Source organism: Ochlerotatus camptorhynchus, unplaced genomic scaffold (assembly GCF_037179485.1).
Source record: "Ochlerotatus camptorhynchus isolate MF236.1 unplaced genomic scaffold, CSIRO-AGI_Acam_v1.1 ptg000432l, whole genome shotgun sequence".
Lineage (NCBI taxonomy): Eukaryota > Metazoa > Arthropoda > Insecta > Diptera > Culicidae > Ochlerotatus > Ochlerotatus camptorhynchus.
The window spans coordinates 4,865,465-4,883,673 of record NW_027040918.1 but is presented as its reverse complement, the minus strand read 5'-3'; the positions used below and the strand labels follow the sequence as shown (position 1 = coordinate 4,883,673).

The window sequence follows — 18,209 nt, the reverse complement described above, 5'->3', positions numbered from 1 at the left end:
GTTTTTGTCACCTTTTTTCTGTCTAGGTGATGAGTTGTTAAGCTTTCTTTTTTATAGAATTGCACTTCACACGGCTTCTTTACATAGTTGGAGCATTTTTGCTACACGAAAGGATTTCTGTTACTGAATTGTGACAATCAACTGAGAAATGAAAATTAGTTGATGTTGAAGTATTCAGTTCTTTAATATGGTGTGATGTTTAATATTAACTGTTTTTTGCATCATCATGGCACATCAGAAAATAAACATATTTACATCATTATCAATACTCAATATGCCATGAAACGATACTCTAACCCAATAATGTTTGCTTCGCCGCTTTTTACTCGACGGCAGTTAAAGAAATAAACATATTTTTATTATGCTACCTACATACTCCTTCAATCAGTGGTTTTCAACCTTTTTCGTACCATTCACCTCTTTTCAAAAATTGCTCACCACCGTTTTCCCTCCAGCAAAAAGGTTAGATAATTAAAGGTAAGACTAACCAGCTCGCTAACCAGCGTTACATTCAGGGGCCATGTTTTTGATGCTTTCATCTTCTCTTGTCTTTCTGCTTACAACACGTTTTTGCGTCCCTGTCCTTCATGTATACGTTGCCTACTGTCAAACGTATATAGGATTGATATGGGGTTGCCATTCTTCTGGTTTCAATACATATTTTCATACACTGTCGTCAAAGTACTAGAGTCCATTGAATTTTAATGAAGTTTACCCATTTTAAGCCGCGCTATGTGAAAACGTCTATTAAATTTGAAATAAAAAGTCAATGAGGAACCCGCGCCTGAACAGTTCAGTTAGCGTTTTAATCTTTGGAGCTGTGGATGGCAAAGTGCACAGCATGCCATCTTCGAAAGTGTTCTGAAACTTTTTCGGTTTTCATTTGAAACACGGCCGTGGAATCTATAACTCATATTTGAGTACAATCCAATTTGCAAAAAACGTAGAAAAATCAAGAAAGGTTTCACTCAATCTGTTAGTATACTCCTAGACTGGGTACAATTTGCATCGGCTTGCCTCATATTCAAGCAGATTGTTGAGTGAAAAGCCAGTCAATTTAGAGTCGATCTCCTCCGTGAACCAGGGCTGGAAAGCGCTTCAGAGCGTTATGGGGTGTTTACACTTATGCTATTTTACTAGCGCTAATGAGCTAGCTGCTAGCAAAAAAGCTCACTAGCATAATGTAAACAGGGCATCACCAGCATCAGATTCCAGGAGCAACTGATATTCGTGCTAGATGGCTACTACACTAGCGCTAGCAAATCCGCACAGATGTCATTAGCAAAGCAACTTTTCGCATGCATCTCACAACACTCGACAAAGAGTGTGTTGTTCTCTCTTCTCGTTTTCGCTGCTTTTAGCGCCTATTACACTTATCAATACATTGACAATAAATTGACATACTGACAATATTATCGAAAAGGAGAAATTGATGACGATGATTGATGACAACTATTGACGAAAAGCTGATTTCACTTCACTTTGTCAATACTCAGAATATATTGACAAAATACCATCAATTTCTCCAATCAATATCAACAATATCCCAAGCAGACAAGCATGGCAATACTTTAGAAGCCTTTTACCTCAATTTATTAAAGTCAATATTACTTTCCCCACAGAAGAAGCATGGATCAGCGAAAGAAAATATGTTTAGCATTAATATTTGCACTCGCACAGATAAAAATTCTGAATTTTAATTGTGATTTAAACATTAATTCACGGAGACTTATATTTCATTTCACGCAACCGAGCAACTTGCAAACAATGTTGTTTACAAAGATGGGCTTTTGTATACAATATTTGCTACATTGCTTGAAATGTGTCAGAACTTTACATGATATATAATGTAAACGTATATGATATGTGACGCTCCATTTATGTGCATCATATTGAACAGAAATTTACACTACTTTTTCGAACTGTGCGGGTCCAAACAGAAAAGTCGTTGCTGGACCTTATTGCTGATCGCATACACTGAAACCTCCATTTACGAAGTCTTTTTTTACGCAGTATTCAATTTACGTCCCTCTTTTTACGAAGTAAATCCCAAATAACGAGGTTTTTTTTTACGAAGTAAATTCCAAATAACGAGTTTTTTTTGTGATTTTGTGAAACTGGGATATACTGTCAAATACCCCATAATGTGGGTACTTTTGGAATCGGAGTGACGTATAGGGACCGGAAATCGATGTCTGATGTCATTTTGAAATCCAAGATGGCGGCTTCCGGTTACATAAAAACTTGGAAATTCTGCCAAATACCCCCCAATATGGGTATTTTTGAATCGAAGTGACGTTTAGGGACCGGAAATCGATGTCTGACGCCATTTTGAAATCCAAGATGGCGGCTTCCGGTAACAGAAAAGCTTGAAAATTCTGTCATAGACATCGATTTCCGGACCCTACACGTCACCCTGATTCCAAAAATACCCATATTGTGGGGTATTTGACAATATTTTCAAAAACCTCTTTTTACGAAGTAAATCCCAAATAACGAGTTTTCATTTTACGAAGTAAATCCCAAATAACGAGGTTTTTTTTTACGCACTAATTCGATTTACGAACCCCCGTTTTGGTTCGTAAATGGAGGTTCCAGTGTATTAGCTTTTTGCGTGCTCTCAACTTAGTGTTCTAAATGCACTCCCACAGTTAGTAATTGAGAGCTTTCGATGCCAATACCAATGCATGAATTTGTATATTGTGTGGCAGTGCTTGCGCTAATGATACTCCATGTCCAGGGTAGTCGAAACAAATTTCAACCCGAAAGATTCGTTCGACCGGACCGGGAATCGAACCCGCCGCCTCCAGCTTTGTAATACCGTGCCTTTACTGATTAGGTTATGATGCCGTTACTCGTAACAAATCAATAAAATCACCAAATTTTATTTTTATCATTAAATGGGGTAACTTCATTTAACATCTTCGGAAAAATTTTCCAAATTTTTCATTGATTTTTAACCTTTTACAGAACTGTTCCCTAGTTGAAAAAATACCAAATAGCGGAGTCCTGGTTTAGCCTAAACTATACCCAAGTAACCAAAAGTTCCACATTCAACAATTAAAATCACTTCCAAGTTCCTTTAAGTTCAAATAAAGTCCCGACCGAACCTTCAAGTTCCATAAAGTTCGAATAAAGTCCCGACAGAAGTTTCAAGTTCCATAAAGTTCAAATAAAGTTCCGACAGAACTTTCAAGCCACATGAAGCAATCCACACAAGTCTTTATTAGTAACAAAATTTAATGTACCTAAATATGAAATGATCAGTGTCCCGAATAAATCATAATTCTTATACTTATGCAGTGCATCAACATTCTATTCAAACATAAAAAAAAAATAAAAAAAGGAGTAAGTTCCTGGATTCAAACCCGTGTATTCGGCATGCGATCTACGATTGCTAACCACTGTGCCACAAGTGTGTTGGAATATCATGCGGGCAAACCCCAATTTAAAACTCATCAAAGTGTTGTGTTTCGTATTCAAGTCAGTCAGTTGGCACTGAAAACTCCAACAGTAGGCGGGACAACAGCTTATTTTAACTCAGATGACGCAGCGGTTCGTGCTGGGGCTCTCACGCAGAAGGACTGGGTTTAATTCTTCAAACAGCTCCAATCCTACTACTAATGCTATATACCCAATAATACCTGCCAATACACATTAATAACTAGAAATAACTTTCATAAAAGTGTGAACTAAATATAGGATTGGTGTAGAGGACAAAAAAACCTTTTTTAATTTATTTTCTAAAAGTTCCGTTCAAGTTCCGCCAGAAGCTGCTTAGAATGCTCTTCAATTATGATACCGGAACTTTCAAGTTCTTATAACGACTTAAAAATGAGGCTGCTTAGAATTCTATAGACCACCTCCAACCAAGCTGCTTAAGCCACAAATAGCCTTTTATCAGAACTTTTGGTTACTTGGGTAGGAAACCAAGTTTCATCCAACCTTTACTTATACTTGCACATTTTAAATTAATTTTCATGATTTTTAGAATAAATCGTGTTAAATAATGATCACATATTTAAGATCTATTCTTAAGTTCTCATTTAAATGTAAAGGAATGTTGTTTAAGAATGATATAAGATATATAAACTGTATTAATGGTCACGCATATAGTTAATTAACATACCCAACAAACAATTTGAACTGTTTGAAAACTGAAGAAGAAATATTTTAGGTGAAGAAGCCAATTTTTATCTGATTAAGCTCCTATTCAGCATTCAATGTTTGTTGGGTAGGATGTACCGTGAACGTGGGTTATTCCGCGTGAGCTGCACAGATCAAAATTCTGAATTTTAATTGTGATGTAAACATTCATTCACGTAAACTTGTATTTCATTTCACGCAACCGAGCAACTTGTAAACAATGTTGTTTACAAAGATGGGCTTTTGTATACAATATTTGCAATGTAGCATGAAATGTGTCATACTTTGCATGATATATAATGGAAACTTATATGATATGTGACGCTCCATTTATGTGCATCATATTGAACAAGGAGACGAACCAGCCCAGGGCTGAAAGTCTCCTTAATAAAGATATTAAAAAAAAATATTGAACAGAAATTTACACTACTTTTTCGAGCGGTGTGCAATTCCGCGAACTTGTCATTCAAATACCAAATAATTTGGTATTTGAATGACAAGTTCGCGGAATTACAGCACAAATCCTGATAGGAATGGCGGCAGCACTCGCAAGACTAATTCAACAATGTTATTTATAGGACCAGTCTGGAGCCTCCCTCGCGAGTTTGACCCGAGTGTAGCATTCCTACTGCCAAATCATTCCACTGAGCTTCAGAGCTAAAATTAGAGTGAGGTTTGCTGCCATTCATGTTCATGTTTTCGATCACACGCTCTTAAGCTGGGCTTAGAAAGGGCAAGTTAATTGATCAAGTCAGTTGAATTCAACTGACTTGAACGCGAATTGAACGTGTAAACCATGCCATTCAACTGACTTGATCAACTCACTTGAATTGAAAAAAGTTGAACCAGGCTCAACTTTTCAAGCCAATTGAATTCAACTGAGTTGATCATTTCAAGACCAACAATTGAAATGGCCTTAAGTCCATTCTGTAAACAAACCTTGTAAGGCCATTTTCTCGCGAACCGAAACCTTCATTCGCAAACCTAAACCACAATCGGGTAGAGGACGATTTCCCCTACCTGTTCATTATGTTGGTTTGCCTTTGCGGACGTCGGTTCGCGAGAAAAAGGCCTTACAAGGTTTGTTTACAAAATGGAGTTAAGGCCATTTCAATTGTTGGTCTTGATTTGACTTGTCTAGTCTAAACCCAGCTTTACTCTCACTCTGGGTGAACTCTGAGCTTTTTGCGTCGAACAAAAAACTCATCCGGACTCTCGAAAAGCGCACCTCGAAATGTTTTTAAGACAGGTGGGCAGGAACTCACGGCCTCCCAGTGTTGGTGAGTTCTTTGCCGTTAATGTTCACGAAAAGTTCACTATTTTGCCATACAGAAAATCAAAACAAAAAATTTTATCTGCGGATTTGAACAGGTTTTGACCTGTTTCATACGACCGGAAGGTGTATGCTGGTCACAAATGCCGTGCCAAACTGATTTCCTGTGCAATTAATCAATCTTTGATGTGAATTTCGCTAATAAACACGAGGAGCATTTCTTATAGCAAAACTTGCCATAACAAAATGGGCGGTTCATTTTAGTAAACAAACTAACACTTCTTCCGACTGTGGCACCTCTCTTACTCGCCTAGAGCGCACCTCACGTCAAATCATCCTCTCGCTGAAGTTCACTCTCCTTCTCTCTCGAGGAGTTTTTGTTTACTTCTTCCATATTCCTGCTGCCACTCACTCGAGGTGAGGGCTGGCTAAACTCGCAGGAAAAGAGTGTTTTGAAACCTCCAGTGAGTTTGAGGAGTTTCAGCAAGCCTGTTTATAAGACTAATAGGAGTTTCAGCAAGCCTGTTTATAGGACCAAGTCCAAGGGAGACGACACCCGCATAAACGCGAACCATAAATTGACCTTACCTAAAATGGTTAAAAATTGTTTATAATCCCTGCTAAACTTTAACTGAAATGGTTATAGAACTTTACATGAACGTTTAATGATAAAGTTTCAACCTTATGTATTATGGTTTTTTGGAACTGAACCTTACAAATAATGGGTTGTTAAGAACCATTACCATTCCAAATTCTTGTTTTCGCCATACATTTTCAGAAAGAGAACTATATAAGAACGTTTTTACTTATGATTTGAGAACATTAATGGTAATGGTTATGGTAGTCAGTAAGGTCCATTAATGGTTTTGTATTATCGCTCAACTTTACGTAGAATATATCGTGAATTGGTAATCAGTAAATTACAGGCAACCAATTCGCGATATATTCCACATAAAGTTGATCGATGTTACAAAACCATTCGTGGACCTTACTGACTACCATAACCATTACCATTAAAGTTCTCTAACCATAAGTTAAAAGGTTCTAATATAGTTCTCTTTCCGAAAATGTATGGAGAAAACAAGAATTTGGAATGGTAATGGTTCTTAACAACCCATTATTTGTAAGGTCCAGTTCCAAAAAACCATAATACATAAGGTTGAAACTTTATCATTAAACGTTCATGTAAAGTTCTATAACCATTTCAGTTAAAGTTTAGCAGGGATTATAAACAATTTTTAACCATTTTAGGTAAGGTCAATTTATGGTTCGCGTTTATGCGGGCATGCCGCATGAATGATTTTGATTTGCTGTCGTGAGATTCCCGAATGTATGTAGAAAAAAGATTGTTGAAGATTTTGAAGATTCCCGCCAATCCGAAGGATGAGAGTAGATGGATTTAGGCTGTGTTCCATTTGGTGAATTTTTACTTAAATTTGACAGATGGAAAATTTTCAAATAAACCTGCTATTCCAGCAGTCTTATTTCTGACAGACAAGGAATCAATTTGACAGACGCTTTCTCGAAAATCGGCCGATCTACAACAGAGGGATTTTCGAACATTTTAATTTATTTTCAAAGTGTCAAATTTAAGTGAAAATTTACCAAATGGAACACAGCCTTAGATTCAAGAAGTGACAAAATATTTTCCGTAAATTGATTCGCTAGCGAGAGATTTTCAGAGCATCTAGATTGCTGATGACGCAATATACTATATTCGTAATCGTAGAAGGGCTGAATCTCAAATACCGTCAACAATTTCCTACTAAAAACTTAAAGTAACATGTTATATTTTATCAACCACTTGGATGGCCAAAATTCCCCCGGTTGAACACCACTGCCTTAAATCCACAAACATTCACGTTCCTCATTCGTCGCATAGGACTGCAAAAATTGCGATAGCATAACGGAGTGCAAAGTTCATTTTTCTCGTTTCCTTTTTTGTTGTCCATGGAAATGATGTTCGTTTCCGGCACTTTTGATGTAAAAAGAAATTATCAGAACAACAATCTGACATGCATACATATGAGTTTGTTTACAATCAATAGGTTCGAAAATCGATACGGCGTCAACTGGAAGTTGTGCTTCAGCGAGTTAATAATCGAAAAATGTCGCAAAGCTATTATGTGTCCCACGTCGGAAATGATTTTATTATTCGCTTTAGTGAATAGTGCTTCCGGACAAAATCTTGGGTTTCAGATCGAAAGTAGAAATGGTTGAAAGAAAAATAATTCCAAAGACTGTGTCAATCAATGCCAAAAGTTTCGGAAAATTAACTTTATTTTTAAGGCATAGTTGGTGTGCGCGGTAAACCAAGCAGGCTGCGAATGGAACCTTCTTCAGTGAAGCAAAAACGTATAAGCCCTAAGAGGAAGAGGAGACAACTGGCTTCTTTTTGTCTGTGACGTGTTCTTGTTCTCTCGCGGAAACGACCGTGCAAAAACTATTGGGCGACGCAGTCGACTGTCAAAACACAAGAAAATAGATTCCCTGTGGTAAAAATTCTCGCGTTTCCATACGTTCGCCTGACCTAACAGGCGCTGACAGAAAATTGGTTCACCTATTGTCTCCTCTTCCTCTTAGCGAAAGCCGATCGATGTAGACATTCTTTTAGCGATTTTGTAACCCGTCGGCTAGCTGACGACTCTAATTAGTTTGAATGAAGAACGGATGCAAATTTCAATTCTACATAAAATCTCAAGAACTTAAAACATTTTATAGTGCAAGATTTACTGTGTCTGATGTGAGTGCCCATACTACGTAATCCACTAGCAAAATTTCCACTTTTTTCTGACAACCCCAAGCCCTCGAAACTTCCTTCTAAGTATCAAGGCTGAAAATGCGTGTTGATTCATGGTTTACATGACTCTCGGCAATTTGGTTAGCAAATTTTATGATTGAGCCACTTTTTGAAAGGTATGCAGACAGGGATCCGATGGAAAATGTGGTGTGCCAGTCGGGACGGGAGACCCCGTGAGAGGTGGCTCTGCGGAAATTCATATTCACCTGGAAAATAGTCAATTCCTGAGAGATCTGCGATTTTTTTTTAATTGTGTGTGGGATCTGCATCAAACCGTTCGTCGAGAAGAATTTCGAGGCCTTCCTTAGCAAAGTCAGTTTAAAGCGGCAGGTACCTAGGTCTAAAGCAAATCCACGCTGCCCTGACAGGGGTTGTTTCGATTCGGTTCGGGAACAGGAATGTTTCGGATTGGGAAATATTTCACGACGGTCTCCGAAGGTAAAAAAATATGCATGCAAACTCCATGTGTCAACGTCCCACATTTGCCCAATGCTGCTGTTCCATCCGACCAAGATTCAGCACGTGAAACGTGTTGGTTTAGGATGCCCTCATTGTTTGTTGGTCTGCTGGCACACTATATAATAGTATACAAAGTAAAAAAATAGAGTCCGGTCTTCGCTGAAGAGCTGTTCGTTCATACAGTCATGAGCTTGCATTGCAGCGAACTACAGCGAATGGTTGAGGTTTATTTTGGTTGTACTTTTCGGAAACGTAGGTAGGTTCCTTCTTCGTATCGTATGGTTAAATAGCAAATAAAAACGAATATGAAATGTGCAAAACTGTATTTGATCTTAAAGTTTCTTGCATTGTCCGTTTAAATGACCTTTCTTTTTACGACCATAATTTTGCTAGTGAACTTCAGACGGTGTAATTGCTCGAAAGCTTTCACGTAATTGGTAACAAAGTAAGGAAATCAGTTATGCAAGCAGTTCACCTGCTTTCATTGAAGTGGACAAAGTTCCAGTAATTAAACAACTCATACAATGGCCATGTGCAATGAGGTACAGTGAAATACGTTTTTTTTTTATCACCAAGGATCACCTGAAGGTGTATTAAGTGGAACCGTTAAACGGAGAGAAGTTGATCACTGTTTACCGATAAACCTGAATATTTTTTCAAACATATGTTTGATACACATAGAAATGAGTGAATTTTGTTACAAACCATGAACAATGAACGCGATTGAGCTTTCCAAATAAACGAGCTTTTTTTTTTAAAATAACTCTACTGATCAACTTCACCTCGCTTTACGGTACTCGTTTGTCTAATAAACGAGTAAATGGAAGCTTCCACAAGCCAGTTCCACAGGTTCTTTGAGCGTCTTCTGGATTTTTCGTTTGCCCCTGGCATTTAATTTCACCTCCAGGTGCAATCCGAAAATGCGCTGCTGATGAACTTCCTCCTCCACACCACTTGTCTTTCAACGACGACGGTCGTGCTTCTCGGTGGTCTTACGACGCACTATCGCCGTCGACTTGCACTTTCGTCGTTACCTGAACTAAGGATATTCGAGGTAGATGGGACGATGATAGAGGAAACAGTTGATATCCCACTTAATGCATTATATTTCTAGGTTAACATTCCAATGGGTCCCATTTTGTTCCACGCTATATTTGTCACACAATTTTATTAAAGTCGTTAGTAGCTAGCGTCAAAAACGTTAAACACAACAGGGATTGTTTTGGAAGCTAATCGATCATAGGATAGGACATATTTAAATGATCAACTAGATATTCGCTATTGTTGGTCCAATTAACGGCGAGGTAAAGAGTGAACGCCAATTTCTCCTAGAAAAAAAAAAGCATTTTGAAATCCTGATGGATCTTGTAGTTAAGGAGGTTCTTTGCTTTCGTTTATTTTCAGAACTGGTGCATCGCGCTACACATCCTGCTGCATTACCTGATGCTGGTAAACTATTTCTGGATGTTCTGCGAGGGACTCCATCTTCATCTGGTGTTAGTGATTGTAAGTATCATCAATCTAGTCAGTGCTAACATCGTTAAGATTTAAAGTGAACGAAGTTTATGGCAGATGAAGTCTAAAAAAAAACATTGCAGCGTTCACACTACACTGATGGAAATTAATATAAGGACACTTAAAAGCAGGGTTTGTCCTTATGTTACCTATCAGAGACATTCTAAATTATTTGTTTTCAGAAGCCATAGGAGGTCCTCCACTGCTTTCCATCAGCACATTTTTTTTAATTTGTTGTGACCGAGGGCTACGCTACGAGGGGAAAGGGAGGTCTATAGTGGACAAACATATGCTACGTCTTTAATGGATGGTCCCCTTCGCAAAATATAAAACCTTTGATGAGCGAATAAGGACTGCGTGAGCCTACCCTTATCGAATGGTCATCCTTGAATTGCATTCTCTAGAACTTTTCACGTGGGTTTTTGTCCTGCATACAATCAAAATGCACCACCAAAGCTCAAGATGTGCAGTGCTCCGAAAATAGATCCACCGCAAATAAGGGAAACCATTGAGTGGCAGACGTAATTTCCTTAGCCACAAGCAGGAGTGCAATCAGGTACATGTCCAGGTGATACCATGCCTCAGCAGGAAATGTCTAAATACATGTAATGATGTCACTTTTTAATCTACGTTCATACTAGGCTGATGCAAAATTTGAAATTTTTGATCTGCAGAACTGAACCGATTCTAAATCGGGTTTTGATAGCATCTCCAAATTTAGACTTAGAGATTTTGAATAAAACATAAACCGAATATATAGAAACGTCAAAGTGATCCGATGGCAGCGCTACGACGAGTAGTTCGCGGAAACGATAACATTCAAACCAATCGTTAAATGCGCAAACGATGATCCAGAATGAAGAGTTACGTCTGTTTGTCTGTGCTCCTACACTCTATTGATCATGAAAAAGTTTCCTTATTCTCAATTTGTTTCAGATTTTCAAAACAGTTAATGAGTAACAACTTTGCTGAAGATTGCATCATGAAACCAGTTAGTTTCATTGAGATATTCGCTTTGGAATGTTTATAAGCGTTTTGCGCGACGTGCCGATTCAGCTCGTTGAGGTACGGGCTGTTATCCTCGATCAGCGGAAAAACGCACCTGAAGACGTTTGTTATGTGCGTTGGAAACACTGCCGTTCTCCTGCACCTGAGAAGGAACTCTTTTCTCGACACTGTGTTTCCAAGTTTCCGGTTTTGCGTGGCGTAGTCCTTGAGTAATGTTCTTGTAGCGGGTCCATATTCGTTGTCAAGTTGTTGAAAGTAACATGCCATTGTGTTGAACTTTCTTGGCGGGATCGACTGTTACGAACTATGTTGGAGGCAGAGTTGCGACCCATCACAATCATGGTCGTCAAACAGCTGATGCTAGTAACGCTTGGTACATTCCTATCAATGTGCTTGTCGAAGTACTCTCCATGACCATCCATCAAGTTGACGAAAGAAGTAAAAAGCAACTGGTGAATGTCGTCTTTGGTTGTGATCCATCAAAGATCTGGTCATTCCCGACAATTACGACACTCATCTGTGCTCGTTTTAAAGTAGTTGCTGCTTTGCTTGCTCATGTGAGTGTGTTGGTGAGTGAGCCCAATAGCTTCCGTTTAAGGTTCTACAAAGGGTAAGTAATTTTGTGTTCTTCTTCTTTTTTTAAATATCATAAAATCATCATCATTAGTTTACACATACATTCATATATTATGAATACGAAAATTTAAAACATGTATTTCGTGATCTTAGATCGAAAATTTCCTGGGTAAAACACATTCATTGTATTTACTTACTAGTGTTCTTCGAAGTATAGCACAATCAAACGCAATCGAATACACGAAACTCAAAACGACTGCTTCACAAAACTCTTGGTGAACAAAATTTATCACAAAGAAAACCATTTCTACTTTATTGCTTTGCTAGCTATCGTGAAAGTATCATTGAAACAGAGGTGCCAGTTGTATTGCCTCCAGAAATAAATTTAAGTTTATTGAAACAATGGCTCTACCTTTCACTGCGTGACAAAACGTTCTGTCAGCGGTAGTCGGTTGATGCGTTGACGAGTGTCGAGCGAGTGTCATGATATTTTGCATCACTGGTTGGAGGTTATATGGCTTTCAGTCTTTTGATGCTCAAAAACGGGGTTTTAAGTTTTCATCTGACTAAGTTAACATAGTTAAAGTGGTGCCAAAACAAGAAACTGCACCCAAGAATTTCCCGCCACTACTGCATAACTGGAGTGATCACCATACGATTTTTTTTTTTGTTGGGGGGAGTTGAACCACTGCGTCCATTATTTGAACTTTCCTGGACACGTCCTTTCCCAGTCATGTATGATATGGTTTATGAAACCAAATACCTTTCCAGGATTAGCAGACCCAATTCCACTAGGTTGTAAAATAACACTACGAAGAAATTTAGATCTACGCCTGTGTAATGCACCGCAACTGCAGAGCAGATGTTCCGAGGTTTCACGTTCTATGCTACAGAAACGGCAGATATCGCTCTGAACCCGACCAATGTTCTTCAAATGATATCTACTCGGACAGTGCCCAGTTACTAAGCCAGTGTATATACTAAGTTATAAATCTTTTCGACTGGTTGCACTTCGTGACGGCCATCCAGTTGGCCATCACCCTTTGTTCTTTTCAGCGTTGAGTTCAATTTTTACCGTACAGTTTGATATTCCACAGTATGGTTCTGGGCCAATAAACGGTGAATTGGAACCTAATTTTGCGAGATCGTCTGCCCTTTCATTCCCTTCAATGCCACAGTGTCTAGTGTGTATGTTCCAATTTTTGAGCCATCTGTGAAAAATATGATTGAGCCTTGACGAACGCTAGGACCACCGACTTCCCAATCCGAACGCAGCATTTCACATACGTTGAAGGGAGTGTCATAATTGTCCTCTGGTTTCATCCAGTCTCCATTCATACTCATCACTGGTCCTCGTTGGAAGTATTGTAAAATGCTTAGGTGATTAACCAGGTCACCAGGCATGACTTTATTTTAAACCTTTTGAGCCTTAGAGCACTTTTTTCCGCTTCTAGTTGCACGTATTCATGCAAGGGCAGTAGATTGAGAATTGCATCTAACGCTTTTGATGGGGTGCTGCGCATCGCACCCATTATATCAATACATGCTAGACGTTGTAGTTTTGCCAGCTTCTTCTGTGCGGTAGCCTCTTTCGTTTTTGGCCACCACACTAACGAAGCATAAGTTACTTTTGGACGGAATACTGATGTGTAAATCCACATTGTCATTGTTGGTTTCAAACCCCATTTTCTACCTTCAGTTTTGGAGCATAACCACAGGGCACTGGTTGCTTTGTTGATCACAGAATCAATCTGAGCATTCCAATTCAACTTGGCATCCAATATAACTCCTAGGCATTTGACCTGTTCACTAAGATGGATCTGTTCTCCTCCAAGCTTGGACTCCTTTAGGTTGATGTTTAGGCCCTCCTTAATACACCAAGATTGGGTTAACTTTAGAGCCTGTTGCATTCTTCCTGAAATGATAGCGTCAAACTTTCCTCTAACTACGATGACTATATCATCCGCAAAGCCCACAACTTCGAAACCTTTCGCCTCTAGGCTTCTTAGAAGATCATCTACAACTAAAGACCACATTAGTGGTGAGAGGACTCCTCCTTGAGGACAGCCTTTCGTTGCCTTTACTGTTATAGATGAGCTTCCCAGCCCAGAAGTGACTTTTCTTTTTGCAAGCATAGTATGAATCCAGTTGCCAATGTGCGTGTCGAAGTTCCTTTTCTTCATGGCGTCAACCATAGAAGAATAGGATGCTTTGTCAAAAGCTCTTTCAATATCCAAGAAATATTAAAAGGCGATTTCTTTGACTGAAAGTGATTTTTCGATTTTAGTTACTTGATTTTCCAGATTGATACGCAAACTGAAAATTAGATATTGGATGCGTTATGTAAGTTGAATTGGTGAAGCCATTCAACGACTTTTCCATAGTCTTCAGTAAAATTGATGAGAGACTAATGGGCCTAAATGCTTTTGGCTGCGTTTTATCACGCCTCCCGTTTTTCGGTATGAATATAACTCTTACCAATCTCCATTTTGATGGAATGTAGTTTAATCTTAAACTCGCCTTATAAATCTTAGTTAGAGACGGAATCAGCATTGCTTCATCGTTTTGAAGTAGTGCCGGGAATATGCCATTAATTTTGGCAATTGTGAAAATTTCATCAGCTATATCTGGTATGGTGTTTTCGGTTCTCTGAGACACTGGCATGGTTTCTATTGAACACATTTTACCAACAGAATCTGAATTACCTGATTTCACACACAAAACTGAACCTGGAAAATGTGTTTTCATAATTAAATTTAAAGTTTCAGAGGGACATTTGGTAAAACCTCCATCATTACATTTAAGATTACCCAGTTCAATCGTATGGTCTTTCGCAAGAGTTTTCTGTAATCTCGCGACTATAGGAGTACATACTGTTTATATTTTCACACATTTGAATCCAAGACCGCCTCTTAGATTTCCGTATTGCATTATTATATTCCGATAGGGTTCTTCAGACTGAAAGCCTCCTTAATAAAGATAAATCAATCAATCAATCAGATAGGGTTTTCTTATATTGAGTCCAATCAGAAGTGATTTTCGCCATATTGAACATCTTACGTGAAACTTTCCGAAGGCGTTCCAATTTCAAATTCCACCAAGCCACATTCCTGTTAGAAGAAGACCGTTTGATAGGACAGTTACTGTTGTAGTAATTTATAATTCTTTCGTTTACCATTTCAGGAAATGATTCCAATTGTTGGATAGAATCGATTTTGACGTCGTTTGTAAATATATCTGAATCTAAGCACTGGGCATATTGATCCCAGTTTGTTTTCCTAGGATCTCTAAATGCAGAAGGTGGTAAATCACCTCCACCCCATTCAAACATAATGTGTTTATGATCAGTGAGATTTCATCTGACACACGCCAATTTCGAATCTTCTCAGAAATTGCAGTGTTGCAAAATGTCAAGTCTAAAACTTCCTGTCTAATGGCATTTGAAAAAGTAGGTTCATTTCCTTTGTTGCATATGTCTATATTATAAGATGAGAGAAATTCCAAAAGGCACTCACCTCGACTGTTGATGTCCGTACTACCCCACACGGTATGATGCGCATTTGCATCACAGCCAATGATGAACGACTTGTTGTATTCTCTGCAATATTGGACTAATGAGGCGATCTCAGGAGGAGGTACCTCAGGAGCAACACCAGGAAAATAAGCCGAAGCAACTACAATTTCGGTTTTCCCTTGGTGGTTGGTACCTCGACCATGACTGCGACGATGTCCCGTTTGATGAATTCTGTAATAGGGTAGCATTTCAATGTTTTATTTACCAGAATAGCAGTTCTAGGTGAACTCTGCTGTTCTTCATAGTATAACCTACATGCGTTTATTTCAATTCCTTGTATTTTTTCTCTGTTGGACCATGGCTCTTGAATAAGCGCCATGTGCAGCTCCTCCTTTTTGAACCTCCGACTCAATACAGCAGAAGCACCTTTTGCATGGTGGAGGTTCACTTGCAGGAACTTAATGGGTTTCATTTTGTTTCTTAGATCGGTCATCTTTGCTTTTGGGGCGAGCGATAGACCCATCGTTTGATACTCGAGTCAATATTTTCCAACCATTCGGGCTTAAACCATCATTTTGACTCTCAATGAGTCTCTTAAGCCTCTCATCGGACGAGGGACCTCTTTCTCGTCCAGGGCAATAAGCGCGGCATTTTCCTGGGGTGAGTACCTTTGTCACATCTTTTAGCCACGTCGCTGTTGTTTGATCCTTGCTCCTTGATCCAAGGACAAATAACCTTGCTTGTAGCTGCATTTTGTAAACTTTGGTTTTATATTCTCATGCCTTTGCTCCTCGAATTTTAAGGGCAGAGCATCCTGTACAGCATCGAGTTGTGCTGTGTTCATTTGTTGTTCCGGGTATCCTTTTACGATTATTCCAATCTTAACTAGACTTGCAACATCTTTGAAGGAGCGACCACCTGAGTTAGAATCAGCTGATGAACTTTTGGGATATCTTGAAGCTCTTCCATTTCCATCAGTTTTTCCTTCACTTTGGTAAGCTTCCTTTATCGATTTTGCCTGATTGCCAGTATTGGATAATCCAGCGCGCACTTTTGGACAAAGATTCGACTTTGTCCTCTTAACGTCCGGCTTTTCTCCACTGCTACCTTGATCGCCATCTCTCGATCGCTTAGCAGTGTTTGGAGTCCCAGAAACAGCGTTAGCAAAAACTTGTTTCCGAACTTCCTCCATGCTCAATGCCCCAACTTGAATGCTATATCCAATTGAAAGTTGTTGGGTTTCATGCTTGAATCGAAAGTACCTAATGATGTCCAACTCCGACGACAAACGGTTTCTGGGCAAATGCTTCCTCGCAATACCGGTGATGAGATCCGACTTGAGCTTGGTTTTTGGTGACATGATTTTCTTTTTTGGTTCTGCTTGCTACGGCAATCAAATGGAAACTAATAAATTGTGTGATCCCTCTCCGCTCATATATCCTCCTATTGAATTCTAGAAACTTCGAAACAAATGTTATCAAGTGATTTGCAACAAAGTAGGTGCTTTGTATTTATCGATTTCAATGATAGTTTGATTTGCTGGTGGACTTACTGCAAGTATTGAAATTCTGAAGTTTTCTTTCCACAGTAAATCACAAATAACTTTTTAACGGTTAAAAATGAAGTTAAAGTGTCTCCGGTAACGTTTTTGCTTATAAAATTTCCCATATATCTGTTGGACTTGATTGATAATAGCGCTATGTTTGATACCCACTTTTGATGATTGAATGTAGTGATGTACAACAAAAAACATCATTTTAGAGGATTTGAAAAACTGTAACTAACAAATTGGACACAGAACATGCCGTAGCAATTTTTTCTCTTATAGTTTTGACCCTTTGGAATCTGTGAAAAATATAAAAGGGTGGATAATAGATATGACAAATGAACTTTTTTCAAAAATATCGTCGGGGCGACCTCTAAACAACATTTCCCAGAGTTGCCGCCTTACAAAAGTTTGTTTATAACACGCTTAGCTATCATTTGGAGGGTGAGCCCCCAGATTTCCAGACATAGTGCAATTTTGGGACATCCTAATGCTCATCCCTGATTCAATGCATTTCTTAATTTTGTTTCTTTTTGTTTTCGAAAGATTTTTGCGCCACTTGATTTTCGGCGCACGGAAGAGTTATTTCCACTCGCACTAACGATAACCGACTTTATGGTGACGTTTATTCCATCATCATCTTCATCACTCTCGCTTAACAACCGTCTTTCAAGTCGTCGCGTTTTCGAGTATCATACTCGAGTATCGAGTATGTAAGCAGTTGACAGTTTTACACTACAAGAATATTCTTACAAGAATATATCACTGTTTCTCACCTGTACACTCGTAATAATCTTCAACAGTAGCACCAACATAACCTTTTTCACTACTTTTCGCAATTCACCGTGAAAAAACGATTTATAAAGCGAGTCAAGGAAGACACTTGCGTACTTTGAGAACAGTGTTGCTATCTCTTACGATAACGTTCAACATACGATACCGAACATCGTGAAAATTGTGCCTATGCTGTGGGCTTTTAACACTAAAACGGAATTTAGTTAATTCTTTGAAAAAGGCACAATACATGTGACCGAAACGTCAGATGAAAATTTAAAACCCCGTTTTTAAGCATCAAATGACTGAAAGTCACATAACCTCCAACATAGTTCGTAACAGTCGATCCCACCAAGAAAGTTCAACACAATGGCAAGTTACTTTCAACAGCTTGACAACGAATATGGACCCGGTACAAGAACATTACTCAAGGACTACGCCACGCAAAACCGGAAACTTGGAAACACAGTGTCGAGAAAAGAGTTTGTTCGGTTCCGAACGTTTAATCTATTATTAATTCTCCCTACACTCCCCTACATAAACGATTTGCACTGTTGTGAAGCGAAGCAGACTCCTCCCAGTATCGTCAATTCCACGC

General features: G+C 38.8%; 2 protein-coding genes across 2 annotated transcripts in view; one reads left to right on the top strand and one right to left on the bottom strand.

Annotated features, from left to right (window-relative positions):
- The window catches only part of LOC135711377 (nuclear pore complex protein Nup88-like), a 489,612-nt gene that overhangs the window by 154,520 nt on the left and 316,883 nt on the right, over positions 1 to 18,209 (bottom strand). The gene's annotated exons all lie outside the window — the stretch shown is intronic.
- Positions 1 to 18,209, top strand: part of hec (hector) — a 102,158-nt gene that overhangs the window by 58,290 nt on the left and 25,659 nt on the right. Inside the window, exon 6 of the mRNA XM_065234303.1 lies at positions 10,083 to 10,184. Coding sequence (XP_065090375.1) covers positions 10,083 to 10,184 — 102 coding nt within the window. The remainder of the gene's footprint in view (positions 1 to 10,082; positions 10,185 to 18,209) is intronic.